Raw genomic sequence first — 23,955 nt, forward strand, 5'->3', positions numbered from 1 at the left:
TATTTCGGGTATATTGGATTAAATAAAATATATTATAAAAATTAATTTCATCTGTTTCTTTTTCCTTTTTTAATGTGGCTATTAGAAAATTTATGATTACAAATGCCATTATATTTCTATTGGACAACACTGATCTAGATTATTCTGCTCCATGGACAAATAAATGAACAATTTCAACTCCTTTTAAATCATAAAATAACATATATCCCTGTTTTTATATACAGTCACTTCTTAGTCAATTCTATTTTCTTATGGACTTCTATCATCAAATTATAGATATATACCCACAAGGGGGGAAAAATTTCCTAACAGTTTTAAAATTCAGGTGGGGGAGAGCTTAGAACAATGCCCAGCACTCTGGCATATTGGGAACTACAGTTACCTAGCAAGTTATGAGTTCTGAGTGGCTCAGGCACTGTTACCTGTCAGCCCTTCCTTGATTCTCATCTCTCCCCTCTATTGATGGTTACCCTAGGCCTGATACACTGAGAAGACAGGGCTCTACATCAGAATCTTCTGTCTGCACATTCCCCTTCTCTTTTTCTCTGGGCTGCAGTCACCCAAATCCAGTGACAAGGCTGCTGCTATCTACCACGAGGCCTTTATGTGAAATGGAAAAGAGGGCTGCTCCCTTTGGCCTTGGTAAGCTGCTGACCCCTTTGTGTGAAGAAAAAGCATCTCTTCCCCCAGGAAGGCTCAGCTCCATGCCAGGGTGCATAACTCACTTCTACTAAGAGGACTGCCTTGCCTCCGCTCCCAAGCTGCCTCCTCCTGCAGGCCATCAGAATGATCTTTCTCACTCCCACAGGGCTCCTTTGGCCTGGATGTGAGATCCAGTCTCCTGAAATGGCCCACTGCCGTTGAGTCTATTCAGATTCGTTGCAACTCTACAGGACAGAGTAAAACTGTCCCATAGGGTTTCCAAGGCTATAATCTTTACAGAAGCAGACTGCTACACCTTTCTCCCACAGAGAAGCTGGTGGGTTCAAACCGCCTACCTTTTGTTTAGCAGCAAGCACTTAACCACTGCGCCACCAGGGCTCCTGGAATGGCCCACAAGGCCCTGCAAACTTGGCACTCGCCCACTTACCTCTCCCACCTTACACCCTCCCTCCAGTCACAATAAGGAGACAATTCTGAAGGCTGCACGTAAGTCGAACAGGCCTCTCACACCAGCCCTACCAACCTACCAAGAGGCACTCCTTCTCAAGACCCAGAGGCTCCATGCTCCTAACCATGCAATTCCTCCTTAGTGCTCAGGTGGCCAGGCCCACAGGTGACAGGGCAGGGCAGATCCAGCCCCCGTCTGCCTATATGGCCTCTTCCTCAGCTGTAACAGCCATCATCAAGCCAACTGTGAGGGCACTGGAAACAACCTAAGTGTCCATCAGCTCCTGCCTGTCCTGAGAAGGCTTTGTTCTCAGAGGCTCTGCCAATCATTTTCCACTGACCCACTTTTCCCTTCTCATGCAAGGTACAAGGGTACCCATTATCCTTATCAAAAGAGAAAAGCTCACAGGCATCAAAAAACTGCTGTCCGACCCTGCCCATTAGAGAAGGAGGTGAAAAGTATGGTGCCTACAGACGAGCAAACCACAAAGAACGCAGAGCCCACCTGCTCAGACATAACCAAATAAACAAAAAAGCAGGACAAAACAAACAAATCTATAATCAATAAATGAGGAAAATAACCACTGAATGCCCCAAAGACAGCAGACAATATCAAAACATTTACAAAAACAGGACAAGATGGTTCCAACAAGCATCCAAAATAAAACACCAGATGACCTTCCAGTAGAAGAAAAGGCACTAGAGCTAACTGACGGGGAATTCAAATCTCTAATATTCAGAATTATCCAAGAGTTGAAGCATAAAGCAGACAAAAATGAGGAAAAAATATACAAATCCATGGAAAAGGCAGACAAATTCATAGAAAATACAGAAAAATGGAAGAAGTCATGAAAATAATACACGAACAAAATGCGAAAATAAATTCACAAATAGAAATCATACAAAAACAACAATCAGAAATCCAAAAGATAAACAACAAGATTTCAGAAATGGACAGTGTCACCGAAGGGCTGAGGAGCAGGTTTGAAACGATGGAAGATAGGATCAGCGGAATTGAAGACAAACACTTGGCTACAACTCTGAGGAAAAGTCAGAAAAAAGAACAAAGAAAAATGAAGAAACCCTGAGAATTATGTGGGATACAATCAAAAGCAAAACTTTGCGAGTGATCGGAGTTCCAGAACAGGGGGAGAAAACAGAAAACACAGAGAGGATCATTGAAGAAATGCCAACAGAAAACTTCCCCAATATCATGAAAGATGAAAAGCCGACCATTGAAGAAGCTCTACCAATCCCACGTAGGATAGACCCCAAAAGAAAATCACCAAGGCATACCATAATCACACTCGCTAAAACCAAAGACAAACAAAGACTCCTGAGAGCAACTCGAGAAAAACAAAAAAGTCACATTCAGAGGAGAAACAATAAGACTAAGCTTGGATTATTCAGCAGAGACCATGCAGGCAAGAAGGCAATGGAATGACATACATAAAACCTTGAAGGAAAAAAATTGTCAGCCAAGAATAATATATCCTGCAAAACTCTTGTTCAAATATGATGGTGAAATTAGGTCATTTCCAGATAAACAGAAATTAAGGGACTATGTAAAAACCAAACGACATTTACAAGGCTTATTAAAGGGAGTCCTTCAATCTGAGAACAAACGACATCAGACCACAGGCTGAATATAGGACACAGGATTGTACTAGCCAGATACCAACCTAGGAAATGAACTCTTAAGGACTATGCAAAACCGAAAGAATTACAACACGGAACCAGAGAGGTTAATCTGTAACTGACAACAGCATCAGAACAATAAAAGAGGGAATAAATGGTGTAGGTATAGAACCTTCTAATGGAGAGGAAGGCAAGGCGATACCAAGTAATAATAGACTGGTTCAAATCTAGGAAGGTAAGGGTAAATTTCAAGGTTAACCACAAATAAAGTTAACAAACCTACTCATCAAAATAAAGAAGAAAAACATAAAGTCTCAGTAAAAACAAAACCTACAAAAACAAAGGAAAAAAAAATCCACAAACAAAAGAAACTCAGAACAGGAGAGTAAGAGGAACAAAGAAAACAACAGCACCACAAAAAAAAAAACACTACAAAATGCAATCCCACTCCTAGGAATATATCCTAGAGAAATAAGAGCTGTCACATGAATGGACATATGCACACCCATATTCACTGCAGCACTGTTCACAACAGCAAAACGATGGAAACAACCTAGATGCCCATCAACAGATGAATGGATAAACAAACTATGGTACATACACACAATGGCATATTATGCAAACATAAAGAACAATGATGAATCTGTGAAGCATCTCATAACATGGATTAAACTGGAGGACATTATGCTGAGTGAAATAAGTCAATCACAAAAGGACAAATATTGTAAGAGACCGTTACTGTAAAAACTCATGTAGAAGTTTACACACAAAATGAAAAAAAAAAATGCTGTCTGTAGGTCTCCTTGATATCTGTAGGGGCTTCTTCCCAGACTTGCTTCATTTTCTCTAAGGACTGCTGCAGGTCTGCCATTCCCGTTCTGAAGTAGCCAGGTTCAACTAAGCTGATTTTCACCCCAAAAATGTTGAAGCTCACGCCTGAAACAAAACCCTTCAATTAACTCCTTTCATTGAAAGATACCACAATTTCAATGCTTTCATGGGAAAAAAAAAAAAAAAAAAGGTTATAAAAACACCTTTACTGAATATTTTAAAGAAATAGAGGAGACAAGAAAAACTTTAAACATCCCTAGGTCCAACAATTGGGACAGGATTAAATAAACTACCATAACCATTCAACCTTGCATTCACTCCTTTAACAGTTATTAAGTATCTACCATATAGATACTGGAGGCATGAGGAATACAAAAAATAAAAATAATTAGCATTTATTACAACAGGCACTGTTCTAAGTGTTTTACATGTGCAATCTTAAAAGATTAAGACGATCAGTGTCTAATCTCTAAAATCTACAAGATACTGCAAAACCTCAACAACAAAAAGACAAACAACCCAATTAAAAAATGGCAAAGGATCTGAACAGGCACATTACCAAAGAAGACATTCAAGCAGCTAACAGACACATGAAGAAATGCTCATGATCATTAGCCATTAGAGACGTGCAAATCAAAATTACAATGAGATACTATCTCACCCCAACAAGGCCAGCATTAATCCAAAAAAACACAAAATAGTAAATGCTGGAGAGGTTGTAGAGAGACTGGAACACTTATACACTGTTGGGGGGAATGTAAAACGGTACAACCACTTTGGAAATCGATTTAGCGCTTCCTTAAAAAGCTAGAAATAGAAGTATCATACGATCCAGCAATCCCGCTCCTTGGAATATATCCTAGAGAAATAAGTGCCATCACACGAATAGATATATGCACACCCATGTTCACTGCAGCACTGTTCACGATAGCAAAAAGAAACAACTGAGGTACCCATCAACGGATGAACGGATAAACAAATTATGGTATATTTACACCGTGGAATACTACGCAATAATAAAGAACAATGATGAAGCCATGAAACATAACATGGAGGAATCTGGAGGGCATTACGCTGAGTGAATTTAGTCAGTCACAGAAGGGCAAATATTGTATAAGACCACTATTATAAGAACTCACGAAAAGGTTTAAACACAGAAGAAAACATTCTCTGATGGTTGCAAGGGTGGGGAGGAAGGGTGAGGGTTATTCACTAACTAGATAGTAGACAAGAATTATCTTAGGTGAAGGGAAGGACAGCACACACTACAGGGGAAGTCAAAAGCAAAGATAAGTTTCCTGAATACAATCAAACACTTCGAGGGACAGAGTAGCAGGGGCAGGGGTCTGCAGACCATGGTTTCAAGGGACATCTAGGTCAACTGGCATAACAAAGTTTATTAAGAAAATGTTCTGCATCCTTCTTTGGTGAGTGGCATCTGGGGTCTTAAAAGCTAGCAAGCAGCTATCTAAGATGCATCAATTGGTCCCAATCACCTGGAGTAAAGGAGAATGAAGACCACCAAAGACACGAGGAAAGTATTAGCCCAAGAGACAGAAAGGGCCACATAGACCAGAGACTTCCTCAGCCTGAGACCAGAAGAACTAGATGGTGCCCAGCTACCACCAATGACCACCCTGACAGGGAACAAAACACAGAGTCCCTGAAGGAGGAGGAGAAAAGTGGGATGCAGAATTCAAATTCTAGTAAAAAGACCAGACTTAATGGTCTGACTGAGAGTGGAGGAACCCTAGAAGGCATGGCCCCTAGATTCGCTGTCAACCCAGAACTAAAACAATTCCCGACACCAACTCTTCAGACAAAGATTGGACTGAACTGTGGGACATAAAATGATACTTGTGAAGAGTGTGCTTCTTAGCTCAAGTAGATACATGAGACTAAATGGGCAGCTTCTGTCTGGAGGTGAGATGAGAAGGCAGAGAGGGTTAGGAGCTGGTTGAATGGACATGGGAAATCCAGGGTGGAAAGGAGGAGTGTGCTGTCACAGTATAGGGAGAGCAATTAGGGTCACATAACAATGTATGTATAAATTTTTGTATGAGAGATTAACTTGAACTGTAAACTTTCACTTAAACTACAACAATTAAAAAAAAAGTCTTCGCTGAGAGAAAAAAAAAAGATTAAGACTTAGTTTCCCACCTCAAAAAGCTCACAATGGATGAGTCTGATAAGCAAATAACTGTAACACAACGCAAAAGAATTATAAAGAAGAGGTATTCAAGAGACTACAGAAGTAGAGAGGAAGATGCAGTCAGATTTTCTGAGGGAGTCAGGGAAGGCTTCAGTGAACACTGAATTGAACCTTGAAGGACAAGGAGTAAATCTACAAGTGAAGACAGGGAAGAACGGCACACAGGCAGCAGTAACCACACATGCAAGGGCCTGTGAAAGACTACAGTGTGCTCAAAGACTGTGAGGGGCCATTAATGGAATATGCTGTGGGCATTAAAATTACAAGTCATTGGTCATTCCAGAATATTCAGGTCAGTTCAACAAACAGTTCCACCAATACTTATCAGGGGCTTTCTGTGTGCCAGGCACTATGCTAAGCGCTGTCTACACCAAGTAAAGTAAGATATGGTTCTTGCCCTCAAGGATCTTAGAGTTTGTGCGGAGATAAACAAGTAAAATGATATTGTGCACCATGGTAGAGGTATACATTGGGTGCTCTGGGCACAGTGATGAGGAGTGCTCCCTAGCCTGGGGGTTCAGGCAGCTTTGCTGGAGATGAAGCCCAAGCTGCCGTCAAAAAGAAACAGATTTGAAATTATAGTCAGTGTAAGAAGGCTGTTATGGATTGAATGGTATCCTCCAAAAATGTGTGTCAGCTTGGCTAGGCCATGATTCCCAGTATTGTCTGATTGTCCACCATTTTGTCATCTGATATGATTTTCCTATGTGCTGTAAATCCTACCTCTATGATGTTAATGAGGCAGGATTAGAGGCAGTTATGTTAATGAGGCAGGACTCAATCTACAAAATTAGATTGTGTCTTAAATGAATCTCTTTTGAGACATAAAAAAGAGAAGTGAGCAGAGAGACGTAGGGACCTCATACCACCAAAAAGGTAGTGCCAGGAGCAGAGTGTATCCTTGAAGCTCCTAGACCAGGGGAATATTGATGACAAGGACCTTCTTCCAGAGTCGACAGAGAGAGAAAGCCTTCTCCGGGAGCTGGCACCCTGAATTCAGACTTCTAAGCCTCCTACACTGTGAGAGAATAAATTTCTCTTCGTTAAAGCCATTAGCTCGTGGTATTTCTGTTACAACAGCACCAGATGACTAAGACAAAGGCAGAACACAAAGTACCATAACTCTCTAAAGCAGTGGTTCTCAAATCTTGGACCCAGACCAGTAGCATCATTAGCATCTGTGAACTTGTTAGGAATGTAAATTATCAGGCCCCAGTCCAGACTTGCCAAATCAGAAATTCTGGGGGTGAGACCCAGCAACCTGTCTTAACAAGCCCTCTAAGTGATTCTGAGGCATGCTAAAGTATAAGAACAACTGTTCTAAGGAAAAGCTTCCATCATCAAACCAAAACCTAAAGCCTTCAGGATTTGAGCATCAGAAAAAGATTCTCCAGATGTCTGTGTATACTGGGGGAAGAGGGAAGGGCTATACAAGCCAGAAGTGACTCTGCTCCCCTGAATTCCACGTCCCCTCAGAGTTTTCTCACTCTGATTCCTATCACACCACAATCTCCATTCCCCTTTAAAGCTGAAACTCAAATGTGGGGCAAAACTTCCTTTCCATGTTTATCCTTAGCACAACTATGGCAAACTGAAATTTTCTAAAGGAATTAAACAGTGATTTGAACATAGGAAGGATATGTCTTTGCTCTTGGCCTGAGTATGAGTCAAGGACTCCAAGAGAACAGTCCCGGGTGGTGGTGGGCGGTGGTAAATCAGCTGGCAGCAGTCACATGGAGTAGATAGGATATTGGGTGGGCAGGAAGCTAGGCGAGCTGCCTGTCACATGTTAACAACTCATGGTATTTCTCTTGCTTATGTCCCTTTTCCTTTTTAGGCAGATAATATAATGTGCCTACTGTAATAGATACATACCAGTCATGGTGCCTGCAATATTGACAGCTCATTTCCAAGTGAAATTGCCCCTTGTCAGCCCCTGCTGAAGAAGAGTTTGTGCAGCTATATTTTGTACCTTGTGACTACACCCTCATATCTACAGCTAATCAGACCAGCAAGGTTCTTTTCTTTTTCATTGTCTAGATAATGGCGATGATTGCACAACACTGTGGAAGTACTAACTAAATGTCGCTATCTTAGTTTCCTAAGGCCATTATAACAAAATACCATAAACTGGGTTGCCTGTATAAACAGAAATGTATCATCTCACAGTTCTGGAGGTTAGAAGTCCAGACTGACGTGTCAGCTGGGCCATACATACTCTCTCTGAAGCCTCCAGGGGAAGACCCTTTCTAGTCTCTGCCAGCTTCTTGTAGTCCCAGGGGTCCTTAGCGTATAGATGCATCTTCACGTGGCTGTCTTTCCTCTGTCTGTCTCTCTGTGTCTACTCTCTTCTTTTATAAGGACAACACTGAGGTTGGATTAAGACTCACCCTGCTCAGTTCCTGAATTTATTAACTTTTTTTTCATTGTGATTTAGGTAAAATTTTACAGAGCAAATTAGTTTCTCATTCAAAAATTTATACATAAATTGTTTCATGGCATTGGCTGCAATCCTGCAATGAGTCAGCATTCTCCCCCTTTCCCTTTCCACCCTGAGTTCACCATGTCCGTTCGTCCAGGTTTCTTGTCCCCTCCTGCCTTCTCGTCTTTGTTCCTGGGCAAGTGTTGCCCATTTCATCTCATATACTTGATTGATCTAAGAAGCATGTTCCTCACCTGTGTTACTGATTGTCTTTTAGGCCTGTCTAATCTTTGGCTGGAGCCCCGGTGGCTACACCAGGAGGGTTCTTGATGGAAGGAGAGTCCATCTGAGGGCTGGATAGTCTCTGCCCCTTATTAGCTACATGACCATGGGCAAATTCCTAAACCTCAGTGCCTCAGTGCCACCAACATATACAATGAGGATAAAAATAATACCTTCCTCATTGGGTTGTTATGAAAATTACTTAGAAGAGTGCCCAAAACATATTAAGTGCACAAAAATGACACACCACAGCGTCACTTGACCTACACAAAAAAAATCAGCTCAACCAATAGGTTTCTCTCTTGGGACTCCAACCTAGGAAATATAAAGAGAAGGAAGTAACTGGTAGAGGGACATGACATTCAAATAATGCATGCAGAAAAGCCAAGCGTAGAGGCAGCATCATTAGGGGTCACAGCAAATTGAAGTTATAAGAAAGAAAAAATATACAGAGTAAAGGGAAAGAAGAGGTTAGTCGGAAGCAGATGAACAACCAGAGAGAAAGAATCACCTTGAAGGGATAATGATAAGTTCACTTTAAGGAGAAAAGAAGGTAGTCATCCTCTCTTCAGAAATGAAATGTCATCAAGGATAAATCTTGGAAATTAAAGTGTGATGTGGTGACAGGAGACAAAACACAGTTCTGTCACATCCTGGCTGTGGCAGATGAGCTTTGAGAAATAACCTTAACGAATCTGAGTCTCAGTGTTCCATGTAAAATAGATTAGTAATAATATTTGTGCAAGGAAACCCTGATGGTATAGTGGTTAAGAGTTTGGCTGCTAACCAAAAGGTCAGCAGTTCGAATCCAAAATGCACTCCTTGGAAACCCTCTGGGGCAGTTCTACTCTGTCCTATAGGGTCGCTATGAGTCAGAATTGATGACAGCAATTGATTTGGTTTTTTGTTTAATCAAGATTTTGGGAGTGATGAACTAAGATAATGTGAAAGCAACGAGCACAATGCCTGAAACATATCTAAGTGCTCCATACTTGTCTTTGTTTTAACTTAACAGTTACCTCAGAACATCTGAAAAGGCTTCCACTCCATACTTAGAGCTACAGTAGACTCCTCCGAAGAACGCAATTCTTCCCAAGATGCTAGAGACATTGTCAATCCTCCCCGGTGCTCTCCTCACCAAGGGAAGCATACTCAAGGTCACCTCAATCACCCATCAGATTCACTTTGAGGATATTCACATAGGTCTTAATCTGCAGCCACTCACTGCAGCCAGTTGGGTAAATAATGCTGGCATTGCTGACCAGGCCCCAGAGTCCTAAAAGAATAAAAATCAAATCAAGAGTTCAGTTTCAGACAAAACAGCAGACTGTTTACTTTGACCAATCTTCTTGCTGAAAACAACTAAAAATGCTAGACAAAATATATTTTTTTAATCTATTTAAATGCATCTATAAAATAACAATGGAAACCCTGGTGACGTAGTGGTCAAGAGTCCAGCTGCTAACCAAAAGGTAAGCGGTTCAAATCCACCAGGTGCGACTTAGAAACCCTTTGGAATAGGTATAAGGTTTCATAACCACCAATACTCCACTCCAACTCACACATACCTTAACTATTTGTATTTCATTATTGTTTCATTCCTTTGGCTCTCCAGATATCTTCATAAAATGAAAATACCCTTCAGAAACATTCAGCTCCCATTAGTTAATGTTTTAGTTACCAGTTAAAGCAGTATGTAAAAGCAAAATACTATCAGAAATGGGGTGTGATAGTCAGTTTTATGTGTCCCCAGTTAGTCAATCAAACACTGATTTAGGTGTTGCTGTGAAAGTATTTTGTACATATGATTCACGTCCATAATAAATTGACTTTAATTAGTCCAAAGGACCCCAATGGACCACAACTAGCATGGCCTCCACCAGACTGAGTCCAGTACAACTAGATGGTGCCCGGCTACCACTACTGACTGCTCTGACAGGGATCACAACAGAGGGTCCTGGACAGAGCTGGAGAAAAATGTAGAACAAAATTCTAACTCACAAAAAAAGATCAGACTTACTGGCCTGACAGAGACTGGAGAAACCCCAAGACTATGGCCCCCGGATACCCTTTTAGCTCAGTAATGAAGTCGCTCCTGAGGTTCACTGTTCAGCCAAAGATTAGACAGCCCCATAAAACAAAACGAGACTAATGGGGCACACCAGCCCAGGGCAAGGACAAGAAGGCAGGAGGGGACAGGAAAGCTGTTAATAGAGAACCCAAGGTTGAGAAGGGACAGTGTTGGCATGTCATGGGGTTGTTAACCATTGTTATAAAACAGTATGTTACTAACTGTTTAATAAGAAACCATTCTGTACACCTTCATCTAAAGTACAATAAAAAGTCAATAAATAAATAGACTTTAAAAAAAAAAATCATGACTGTCCTTCAAATGACAAAACTAGCCATTCAAGCCCTGCTTCTAATATATATGTATCTACACACACACACACACACACATACACACACATATACTTATATATGCATATATCTCTATACCTATAGATAGATAGATGGAGCCCTGGTGGTGCAGTGGTTAAGAGTTTGGCTGCTAACCAAAAGGTCAGCAGTTTGAATCCACCAGTTGCTCCTTGGAAACCCTATGGGGTAGTTCTACCCTGTCCTATAGGGTCCCTATGAGTCAGAATCGACTCAACGGCAACAGGTTTTATATATATGTGTGTGTGCATTTGTTTTTGTTCTGTGCCGTTGAGTCAGTTCCAACTCATAGCCAACCTGAAAGACAGGGCAGAACTTTCCCATAGGGTTTCCAAGGCTGTAATCTTTAAGGAAGCAGACTGCCATATGTTTCTCCTGCGGTGCGGCTGGTGGGTTCGAACCCCTGACCTTTCAGTTAGCAGCTGAGTGCTTAACCACTGTGCAGTCAGGACTCCTTCTATATCTCCTTCTATATATATATATATATATATATACACACACACACACACACACACACATACACACATACACACATACCTACATATATATACATAAAAAGACATATAAAAACCCTAGCATCTTCACGCCTAGGTAAATGACAAGGAAAAAACACTTCTTCATACCTCTGTCCCCCATGTGCTCCTTCACCCACTGGGTGGCTGCAGCAATGCTATCTGTCTGAGGGACATCCAGGATCACCGTTTCCAGCCTGTCTGACGTCTGGCCCCTCAGCTGCTCAGCCCCCTGCTCCATCAGACATGCAGCCAGAACCCTCAAGCCTCGCAGGTCCGGCTGCCTGACCAACAGGTTCCCAAAGCCCGAGTCACAGCCTGTGATAAAGACGTACTTGTCTCGGAGGTGGCTCACCACCTGCGTCTCCCAGTACCAGCGCAGAAGGTAGTACAGGTCCATGAAGCCCACCAGGTACAGCCACATGGTGAGGGTCCCCCCTTCCCCTTTGGTAGAAAGAGAACAGTTTTCACTTTATTCCTTCTTTTTTCTTTAACCAATATCTATTATTTACTATGCGCCAGACATTGCATTAGGTGCTGGGGACTGTGTATTGACTAATACTTGCTCCTATCCTCAAAAACCCACAGTGTAGAAGGGAGAGTCAAACAGGGAACCAAACAAATGCACCGCAGTGTGACAGGTGCCATAACATAAGTATACACACAGTCTAATGAGGCAGGCAGCAAAGAATGACCCACTGACTGGCAAAGTTAGGGACAGCTTCACAGAAGCAGTGATTGTGCAACTACATACTTCCAGTTGCCAACCGGTCGATCCCAATTCATGGCGATCCCATGTGTTTCAGAGTAGAACTGTGCTCCATAGGGCTTTCAATGGCTGTGATCTTTCAGAAGTAGATCACCAAGTCTTTCTTCCAAGGTGCCTCTGGGTGGATTTGAACCTCCAACCTTTTGGTTAGCAGCCAAGTGCTTAACCATTTGCACCACCCAGAGACTACTTTCATATACTGCCATGCATTATGTTTGATTGTGCACCTCTCTCATATTCTCTATTACTATTATTGCTACTACTAATAATAATAAACCAAAAACCAAACCCGTTGCTGTCGAGTAAAAAAAAAAAAAAGGAGGGGGATCATAATTTGAAGTGTTAATAAAATCCAGGAGAGCCTTGCTTTTGCGGGGTGGGCATTTTTTTATGTGGTAAATTGTATCTGGTATTAGACTAACTGAAGAAACCAACAGAAAAGGGGAGATTAACCGTGGGTGGTGGTGGCTTGCAGTGGAAATCAAGGAAATAAGGTCTTGGAGCAGACTTGGGTAGCCTGGACAAAGAGCGAGAGCTAGAGCAATTTAGGAAAAACTTGTATAGAAAGAGGAACATGCTAGGAGATAGAACTGCATCAGTGGATTCCGACTCATAGCGACCCTATGTTGCTATCACTACTGATAGCTACCACTTATTAAGTGTGGTGGCACAGCGGTTAAGCGTTTGGCTGCTAACCAAAAGGTCAGCAGTTCCAATCCACCAGCCACTCCTTGGAAACCCTATGAGGCAGTTCTACTCCGTCCCATAGGATTGCTATGAGTTGGAATCGACTCAATGGCAATGGGTACGTGCCTGCCATTTTACATTTTACTTCATTTAATCTTTATACCAGTCCTAAAAAGTTGGGATGGTATTATGAGTCATTTCACAGGTTAGGTAAGTTCCCAAGGTCATTGAGCAACTAGATAGCAGAGCCGAGATTTGTAGTCCAGGACTCCCTGTCTCCCAAGTCTATGCTGTCTCCGGTGTGTCAGGCTGCTTCTAAGACTGGAAGCTCCATGAGGGTAAACACTGTTGTCTGTGCTGACTATAGATATGGCCATCCTTTAAAGGCATGCAAAAATGGCACCAAGCAAAAACCCAGAAGCAATGGACACCCTTCCTTCATCCCCAAAATACTTCTCCTTCTTGGGCAAGACTCCCAGAGTGCTGCAGAAGCTATACCAGATGGGTAAGGAGGCTCTGCTCATTGCCCACATTCTGAAGGATGTCTATTCTGATTAGGAAATCTCCAAAAGCCACGCTGACATGCCCACAAGCCCCCTGCCCTTCCTCCACACAGGCAGACTCTCTTTCACTGAATTAGGCTTTAACTTTTTTATTCTAAGTCTTTAAGACAAATTGATAAAAGAAACAGAGAAAATTTGCTCCTTCATTTGCTTTAAAATTCTTACTAAGAACACTGTGTAGCTGTACAGTGTGCAACACCTCACACGATAAATCTTGTCACATATTTAGAACCAGGAAAGATTTTGTCTTTTCTAAGTAAATATTTGTTATTGTTTTGTCAGTTGCTGTCCAGTTAATTTCGACTGATGGTAACCCCATGTGTTCAGGGTAGAATTGCTTCATAGGGTTTTCAAGGTTGTGGCCTTTTGGAAGCAGATCACCAGGCCTTTCTTCTGAGGCACCTCTGGGTGGGTTCGAACCACCAACCTTTTGGCTAGTAGTCAAGTGCTTAATTGCTTACACCACCCAGGGACTCTTAACTATTTTCAAATTATCTACTTTTTATATTATCTTATATGTTCAAGGCAAAATTTAACATTCAACTAATAATTCTATCAACCCTTCTAAACAGTATTTTTGCTTCTTCTCTCTTCCTTTTCATTGTTTTGATTTTCTATTTCTTTTTGTATTTCTATTTGCATTTTAATAACCTTATTGTAATGTGTCTTTTACTTTAGGTGGCCTCAAACTTTTTTTAAAGAAGCTACATGTGTCCATTTTTTCAAAATCTACCCTGAAGCACAACGCCATCAGTGATAATATCCATACACCTACAAGGAAGACTAGTTAATATGACTATTATTCAAATTTATGCTTCAACCACTAAGGCCAAAGATGAAGAAACTGAAGATTTTTACCAACTTCTACATCCTGAAATTGATCAAACATGCAATCAAGATGCATTGATAATTACTGATGATTGGAATGCAAAAGTTGGAAACCAAGAAGAAGGATCCCTAGTTGGAAAACACGGCCTTGGTGATAGAAATGATGCCGGCGATCGCATGATAGATTTTTCCAAGACCAATAACTTCTTCATTGCAAATACCTTTTTTCAACAACATAAATGGCTACTATACACGTGGACCTCACCAGGTGGAATACACAGGAATCAAATCAACTACTTCTGTGGAAAGAGATGATGGAAAATCTCAATATCATCAGTCAGAACAAGGCCAGGGGCCAACTGCAGAACAGACCAATTGCTCATATGCAAGTTCAAGTTGAAGCTGAAGAAAATTAGAACAAGTTCACGGGAGCCAAAATACAACCTCGAGTATATCCCACCTGGATTTAGAGACCATCTCAAGAACTGATTTGACGTGTTGAACATTAACATTAGCCAGACGAGTTACAGAATGACATTAGGACATTATACATGAAGAAAGCAAGAGGTCATTAAAAAGACAGGAAAGAAAGAAAAGACCAAAATAGATGTCAGAAAACACTCTAAAACTTGCTCTTGAACATCGAGTAGCTATAGCAAATGGAAGAAATGATGAAGTAAATGAGCTGAACAAAAGATTTCAAAGGGTGGCTCAAGAAGACAAAGTAAAGTATTATAATGACACATGCAAAGACTTGGAGTTAGAAAACCAAAAGGGAAAAACACACTCAGCATTTCTCAAGCTGAAGGAACTGAAGAAAAAAATTAAGCCTCGAGCTGCAATACGGGGAAAATATTAAATGACACACGAAGCATTAAAAGATGATGGAAGGAATACATGGAGTCACTACACCAAAAACAATTGGTTGATGTTCAACCATTTCAGGAGGCAGCGTATGATCAGGAGCCAATGGTACTGAAGGAAGAGGTCCAAGCTGCACTGAAGGCAATGGCGAAAAACAATGCTCTAGGAATTGATGGAATACCAATTGAGATGTTTTAACAAACGGATGCAGGCGCTCGAAGTGCTCACTCATCTATGCCAAGAAATTGGCAAGACAGCTACCTGGCCAACCGACTGGAAGAGATCCATATTTATGCCTATTCCAAAGAAAGGTGATCCAATCGAATGCAGAAATTATTGAACAATACCATTAATATCACACGCAAGTAAAATTTTGCTGAAGATCATTCAAAAGCAGCTGCAGCAGTAACTGACAGGGAACTGCCAGCAATTCAAGCCAGGTTCAGAAGAGGACGCCAAACCAGTGATATCATTGCTGATGTCAGATGGATCTTGGCTGAAAGCAGAGAAGACCAAAAAGATGTTTACCTGTTTTACTGACTATGCAAAAGTATTCGACTGTGTGGATCATAACAGATTATGAATAACACTGCCAAGAATAAGAATTCCAGGAAATTTAATTGTGCTCATGACAAACCAGTACACAGATCAAGAGACAGTTGTTTGAACAGAACAAGGGTATACTTCATGGTTTGGAGTCACGAGAGGTGTGTGTCAGGGTTGTATCCTTTTACCATACTTATTCAATCTGTATGCTGAACAAATAATCTGAGAAGCTGGACTACATGAAGAAGAAAGGGGCACCAGGACTGGAGGAAGACTCATTAACAACCTGTGTTATGCAGATGACATAACCTTGCTTGCTGAAAGGGAAGAGGACTTGAAGCACTTACTGATGAAGATCAAAGATCACAGCTTTCAGTATGGATTACACCTTAACATAAAGAAAACAAAAATCCTCACAACTGGACCAATAAGCAACATCACGATAAACGGAGAAAGTACTGTAGTCGTCAAGGATTTCATTTTACTTGGTCCACAATCAACACCCACGGAAGCAGCAGTCAAGAAATCAAACAACGTAAAGTACAACGATGAATCTTGAAATATCTCATAACATGGATGAATCTGGAAGGCATTATGCTGAGTGAAATTAGTCAGTCACAAAAGCACAAATATTGTATGAGACCACTATTATAAGAACTCAAGAAAAGGTTTAAACACAGAAGAAAACATTCTCTGATGGTTATGAGAGTGGGGAAGGAGGGAGAGGGGTATTCACTAACTAGATAGTAGATAAGAATTATCTTAGGTGAAGGGAAGGACAACACACAATACAGGGGAAGTCAGCACAACTGGACTAAACCAAAAGCTAAGAAGTTTCCTGAATACAACCAAACACTTTGAGGGACAGAGCAGCAGGGACAGGAGTCTGGGGACCATGGTTTCAGAGGACATCTAGGTCAACTGGCATAACAAAGTTTGTTAAGAAAATGTTCTGCATCCCATTTTGGTGAGTGGAGTCTGGGGTCTTAAAAGCTAGTGAGCAGCCATGTAAGATGCATCAGTTGGTCCCAACTGGAGCAAAGGAGAATGAAGAACACCAAAGACACAAGGAAAATATTAGTCCAAGGACAGAAAGGGCCACATAAACCAGAGACTCCATTGGCCTCAGACCACAAGAACTAGATGGTGCCTGGCCACCACCAATGACCGCCCTGACAAGGAACACGACAGAGAGTCCCTGACGGACCAGGAGAAAAGTGGGGTGCAGAACTCAAATTCCAGTAAAAAGACCAGACTTAATGGTCTGAGACTGGAGGGATCCCGGAAGACATGGCCCCCGGACACTCTGTTAGCCCAGATCTGAAACCATTCCCAAAGCCAACTCTTCAGACATAGATTAGACTGGACTGTAAGACATAAAATGATACTTGTGAGGAGAGTGCTTCTTAGCTCAAGTAGATACGTGAGACTAAATGGGCAGCTCCTGTCCAGCGGCGAGATGGGAGGGCAGAAAGGGACAGGAGCTGGCTGAATGGACACAGGAAATCCGGGGTAGAAAGGAGGAGTGTGCTATCACATTATAGGGAAAGCAACTAGAGTCACATAACAATATGTGTGTAAGATTTTGTATGAGAGACTAACTTGAACTGTAAGCTTTCACTTAAAGCACAATTTAAACAAAAAGAAAGAAAGAAATCAAACGACACATTGCACTGGGCAAACCTGCTACAAAAGACCTCTTTAAAGTGTTAAAAAGCAAAGATGTCACTTTAAGGACCCAGGTGCGCCTGACCCAAGCCATGGTGTTTTCAATTGTCTCATATGCATGCAAAAGCTGGTCAATGAATAAGGAAGACGGAAGAATCAATGCCTTTGAATTATGGTGCTGGCAAAAAATATTGAATATACCATGGACTGCCAAAAGAAGGAACAAATCTGTCTTGGAAGAAAGTACAGCCAGAATGCGCCTTAGAAGCAAAGATGGCAAGACTTCATCTCACATACTTTGGACGTGTTGTCAGGAAGAATCAGTCCCTGGAGAAGGATATCATGCTTGGTAAAGTAGAGGGTCAGCGAAAAAGAGGAAGACCCTCAACGAAATGGATTCGCACAGTGGCTGCAACAATGGACTCAAGCATAACAATGACTGTGAGGATGGCACAGGACCCGGCAATGTTTTGTTCCATTGTACATGGGGTGCTACGAATTGGAACTGACTCGACAGCAACCACAACACGGGTCCATGAATAAAACTTGCTTGACAGATTCTCCAATCTGAGCCTCATTGCTAAAGCTGTTTCCCTCTGCCCACTGGAAAGAAGTTAGCAAATACTCAGGCAGTTGATGCCTGGTGCTTGTATTTTTTTCAATCACTGCTCATTTCATGCCAGTATTTGAGACTCCACAAAGAGAAAGGAAAAACATTACCTGACAAATCCTTGCTTTGGAAAATGGTTTACATATGCTAGATTTCAAATTCCTCTGGAATTTTGCCTCTGTCCTCCACAGATCCGAAATGTCACAAGTGGGAAGGAATAACTGGACTACTAAAATCCTTGTTTATTGGACATGAGGTTAAAAAAAAAAAAAATCTAACCAGTCCCACTGCAAAGAGCTAGCTCACGGTGAGATGGCTAGGGTTAGGGCAGTGACCCAGGCTAGACTACAGAGCTTCAGCAACACAGCTCTCATGACCTAGTTAAAGAAGGCCCCTTTTGCTACACAAGCTTCATAAATTTGCCCTATATCTAGCAGCATTAACCTTGAAAGAGATGGATTTCCCCCACTGTCGGGAATGCACGATTTGAAGAGCACACTCACAGAATCCTATTTCTAAGTGTAAAATCACCCCCAATTTCTAACCAATAAAAAAAACCACTGCAGTGGAGTCAATTCCAACTCACAGCAACCCTAGAGGACAGAGGAGAACTGCACCATAGGGTTTCCAAGGCTGTAATCCTTATGGAAGCAGACTGCCACATCTTTCTCCTGTGGCGCGGCTGGTGGGTTCAAACTGCAGGCCTTCTTGTTGGTTAGCAGCCGAGTGCTTAACCACTGTGCCACCAGTGCTCCTTTTCTAACCAATAGCTTTCCTAAACTCCAAAGGGGTAAAGATCAAAAGACCAGAGAAAACAGTAATGCAACAACGGTGACAAAATTTCTTTCAGAGATGTTTATTACAAACTAGGATTACTTGGCAAAATTGAGGGATTTTTAAAAAAAATACTCAAGACCTCTCTCCAAACATACCTCACCCCTTACCCCCAATGCGTATACACACACACATCTCATTTGCTCAAGTAGGGGTCCAGTCCTGGAGATTTGAGAGGCCACTGTGGCATCCCTACTGGGCAGTCCACTCTCTGCACTGCTTTTACAACACCCCCCTCTTGTGGTAAGAGGTTGCTCCACTCCCCTGTGCCAAGCTGGCAGTTTTCACCAGTGTCCTTGCTCCGCTTGAGAATCAGATCTGTTGTTGCCAAAATGAAAAGCAGAAACAAAAAAGCTGCCCTGGTTATCCAGAGCTTCTTGTGCCCTTCAGCCCCCATCTTCTGAATTTAAACAGAGATACTAAAACGCAAAGCCCCTAGGGGAAGGGCAGGCTGATTTCAGCAGGGCCCACTTCTAAAACTGCCAAAGTGAGATTCTGTTGTGTGCTGTCCAATTCCAGACTCATAGTGACCCTATAGGACAGAGTAGAACTGCCCCATAGGGTCTTCTAGGCTAAATGTTTACAGGAGCAGATCGTCAGGTCTTTTCCCCCTTGGAGTCTCCAGCTCTTGTACCAACAGCCAAACATTTTAACCATTGCACCACCAGGGCTCCTTCAAAGTCAAATAGGCTGATGCAGCAGGGGGGTCTCAGACTTGATGCCATGGTCCTCCTTTCCAAAAGAGCTGCAGCGGCTTCATATCTTGGGGCCTGTAGTCAGCGCGGTTTTATATATAAATACAGAAACCAAAAACCAGTTGCCATGGAATCAATTCTGACTCATGGCAATCTCATGTGTGTCAGAGTAGAACCGTGCTCCTTAGGGTTTTCGATGGCTGACTTTTCAGAAGTAGATCACCAGGCCCTTCTTATGAGGCACCTCTGGGTAGACTAGAACCTCCAACCTTTTGGTTAGCAGCCGAGTGTGTTAACTGTTTGCACCTTACTGGGATATAATTCACACACCATAACATTCAAGCCTTTACAGTGTACAATTAGTGATTTTAGTACAGTCACAGTTGTACAATGATCATCACTATCTAGTTTCAGAACATTTTTATCAACCATCCCCCCAAAAATCCCATATCTATTAGCAGTTACTCCCCATTCTCCCTCCCCCTAACCCCTGGCAACCACTAATCTTTCTGTCTCCATGGATTCTGGACATTTCATATAAATGAAATCATATAATATGTGGCATTTTGTGTCTGGCTTCTTATACTAAGCATGTTTTCAAGGTTCATCCAGATTGTAGCATGTATCAGCACTTCATTCCTATTTATGGCTGAATGATATTCCATTGTATGGATGCAACATTTTGATTACCCATTTATCAACTGAAGGACATTTGGGATGTTTACACTTTTTGGTTATTATGAATAATGTTGCCATGAATATTTAGGTACAGGTTTTTGTGTAGACCTATATTTTCAATTCTCTTGGGTACATATCTAGGAATGTAATTGCTGGGTCAATGTGGTTAACTATGTTGTCTCATTGTCGTCTTTTGTTTTAGCCATTCTAGTGGTCGTGAACTGGTACCTCATTGTGGTTTTTTATTTGCATTTCCCTAATGACTAATTAAGGAGTCCTGGTGGCACAATGGATAAACGCTTGGCTGCTAACAGAAAGGCTGGCAGTTGGAACCCACCAAGCGGCTCTGTAGCAGAAAGACCTGGCGATCTGCTTCCATAAAGATTACAGACAAGAAAATTCTATGGGCAATTCTACTCTGCCCTACAGGGTCGCTACGAGTCAGAATCGACACAACAGCAACAGGTCATGCCAGAACACTTTTAGGGAATAATAGCCTTCCCACACTGAGTGGCTCTGGGTGATGGACTGTGCAAGACACTCCTTACTTTAACTCTCACAACAACCCCTTGTAAAGACAAGCATGTAGCTTAGTGGTTAAACGCACAGACTCTGGAGCCAGGCTGTCTGGCTCCCCACTTATTAGCTGTGTCCTTGGACAAATTAAGTTCTCTATGCTTATTTCCTCGTCTGTAAAATGGGGATAATATTAACACCTACCCCATAGGTTCTTATAAGGAATAAATTCTTAAAATGGTAGCTGATGGCATAGTAAGTGCTATATAAATATTAGCTATTATTATTCCCTTTTTCCTGATGATAAAACTAATGTTAAACAAATAAATATAACTTCCTTTCCCTTCTCCCCTTATGTCTTAGCTCCTTACTTAAGATGTTGTCCTCCTCAGCAGCACTGGAATTTAAATAGGGGACTCCTGAAGAGCCTAAAGAAGTCAGTTCCTAAACGTAGCAATGAGGAAGATGAAAAATCTCCATTTAAAACTCCAGGGTGCATTGCAGCACTGTTCACAATTGCCAAAAGATGGAAATAACCTAAATATCCATCAGCAGACGAATGGATAAACAAAATGTGGTCCACACATACAATGGAATATTACTCTGCCATAAAGAGAAGTAAACTCCTGATACATACTACAACATGGATGAACCCTAAGAACACTATGCTGAGTAAAATAAGTCCATGACAAAAGGACAATTACTGTTTGATCCCACTTATATGAAATAGGCAAATGCAGAGAGTCTGCAGTGCGATGGATCGCTTTTATGTGGCCTTTCTCGCCATGGTCTTGTAATTCCCACCCAACTAATTGGGCGGCAGTATACAAATAAGGTAATTGTGGCCCACCAAGGGGAATAGATAGCTTGCTAATAATGCAAATAAAGTTCATGGCAACCCTGTGCAGGTGGGACCATGCAAATAAGGTCTATGGAACCCTAACAAAGGGGATGGTCAGTTTAGCTATCCCATTAGCCTTAAGATGAGCCATCCCAGAGGCAGGAGGAGAGGCTCTCACCACCAGCAAGACAGAAGAGCCAGGAGTGGAGCACATCCTTCGGACCCGGGATCCCTGTGCTGAGAAGCTCCTCGAATCAGGAGACCAACAGAAAGAGAGAGAGAGAGAGAGAGCGTTGTAACACGGAAGATGGCAAGAAGTGGCAGCAGAGAACTAGTGGCAGGAAAGGCAGGATGTGGCACAGTGGGCTTCCCAGGCCTACAGAGCAAGAAAGCTGAGTGCCTTCAAGCAGGAGGCTTGCTGGCAGAGTAGGGTGCTTCGTTTGTGACCCAAGGAGCTAGAGGTGAGAGCCTTCGGACAGGGGCTGACTGGCAGAGTGGGGTGCCTTGGGGCACTTATCAGCAGAGCTAAAAGCTTTGTAACACTTACCCAAGCAGGGCAGAAGCCAAGAGGCCAAAAGAAATTTATAACACTTGCCAGAGCACAGCAGTTGTTGAGGAGCCAGAGAGAGGCAGGCACAGCTGAGAAGAGACTGCCCTGATCGAAGAACTGTATCCTGAGCGTTTCTGAACCTGAACTGTAACCTGTTACTTCTCTAATAAATCCCGTAATCATGAGCATTGTCTGTGAATTCTGTGTGGCCACTGCAATGAATTATGGAACTCAGCAGAGAAGCAGAGAGTGCTGTGGGAGGGACAGCTGGTATGAGAACTGATAAAAAGGTTAGAAGGTGGAGGCATGTCTGACTTCCACCTCATAGGAATCAGCCTTGGGCTGTTGATCTTGATTCTCCTTCCTCCTTGTGAAATTAGAGGAGGTCAGATGCCGACCCATGCCATTTTTACAGAGACTAAAGCTTACTAGTGGTTACCAAGGGTGCGAGGCAGGAGAGAGGGGAAGTCTTGGCTCAGGGGGCACTGAGTTTCTGTTAATGGTGCTGATTGCTGCACAGGATAGAACGTAATCAGTTTCACTGAACTGTACATGTAAAAAATGTTCAATTGGTAAATGTTCTCTTATACAGTAAAATCTGTGAAAGCCAGAACCTGCATAAGGCGGAAACCTGTCAGAGAAGGAAAACGCAAATGTTTTCCACTAAAACGAACAACAGAAGTGGTAAGACTGAACCCTGTCAAAGGTGGAAAACTTGCAAGACCTGAAAAACAAGGTCATCTTATTACGTTCCAGCTCTCACAGGTTTCACTGTAAAACAATTAAAAAATAAAAAAAGTCCAGGGTGGATGTGGTTCCAGAAAAAAGCACCCTGCAAAGCACTCCTATTACTATTGGAACAGTGAAGACCCTAAAGGCTCTGAAATTCAACCTGCCCAAAACAGGATGAATAGGGGCTGTGAAAATCAACAATCAAGATTTGTGCAAGAAGCCACATTTCCAGCAATATTAAAAAATATGATCTGCCCATAGGAGCTGGAGGATGATGATCATTTTCATGATTAGGCTAATAAATCCACGGCTTACTAGAGGCTCTATTCTTTCCTGACTTTCCTACTATTACTGTGAAAATAAAATTCATAAAGATGATGGTTTTCAAGTGACACGATACTCATGAGATTATCAGGCTGCCCACCACAACCCACAATTGCAATGCTATGTATCTTTTATGCAGTAGGATTGACTGGCATATCTGCCACATCAACAGCAAATGGACTCTTTTCATACCCGTAAAGCTCACCATGATTCTGCAGTTTCCTCTAACTCATATTTTAGTATTCCTGGGTGTTCTACTGGATTTAGTAATTCTATGAAGTATTAAAGAAACTAATTTCCAAACCCTCTTTTAAAAACATCAGTTTACGCAGCCTGGTACTGGTACTATGACAGATACATTGACCAATGGAACAGAATTGAGAATCCAGATGAAAATCCATCCACCTACGGTCACCTGATCTTCTACAAGGGCCCAAAGTCCATCAAATGGGGAAAAGACAGTCTTTTTAACAAATGGTGCTGGCAAAACTGGATATCCAACTGCAAAAAAATGAAACAGGACCCATACCTCACACCATATACAAAAACCAATTCAAAATAGATAAAAGACCTCAATATAAAGCCAAAAACTATAAAGTTCATAGAAGAAAAAATAGCACCAATGCTACAGGCCTTAATACACGGCATTAACAGGATACAAACCATAACCATCAACACCCCCCCAAAAGATAAGCTAGATAACTGGAATCTTCTAAAAATCAAACACCTATGCTCTTCAAAAGACTTCACCAAAAGAGTAAAAAAGAGAACCTACAGACTGGGAAAAAATTTTTGGACAGTACA

The 23,955-nt window shown here is 41.9% G+C and overlaps 1 protein-coding gene across 1 annotated transcript in view; it reads right to left on the bottom strand.

The window, feature by feature from the left end:
* Positions 1-23,955, bottom strand: part of LOC101345897 (17-beta-hydroxysteroid dehydrogenase type 6) — a 27,218-nt gene that overhangs the window by 1,460 nt on the left and 1,803 nt on the right. The window contains 6 exon segments of the mRNA XM_004379908.2: positions 1,518-1,543; positions 3,537-3,667; positions 3,669-3,684; positions 9,515-9,664; positions 9,666-9,771; positions 11,558-11,890. Of these exon segments, the coding sequence (XP_004379965.1) occupies positions 1,518-1,543; positions 3,537-3,667; positions 3,669-3,684; positions 9,515-9,664; positions 9,666-9,771; positions 11,558-11,870 (742 nt within the window). The 5' untranslated portion in view covers positions 11,871-11,890.

Source organism: Trichechus manatus, unplaced genomic scaffold, assembly GCF_000243295.1.
Source record: "Trichechus manatus latirostris isolate Lorelei unplaced genomic scaffold, TriManLat1.0 scaffold00069, whole genome shotgun sequence".
Classification (NCBI taxonomy): Eukaryota; Metazoa; Chordata; class Mammalia; order Sirenia; family Trichechidae; genus Trichechus; species Trichechus manatus.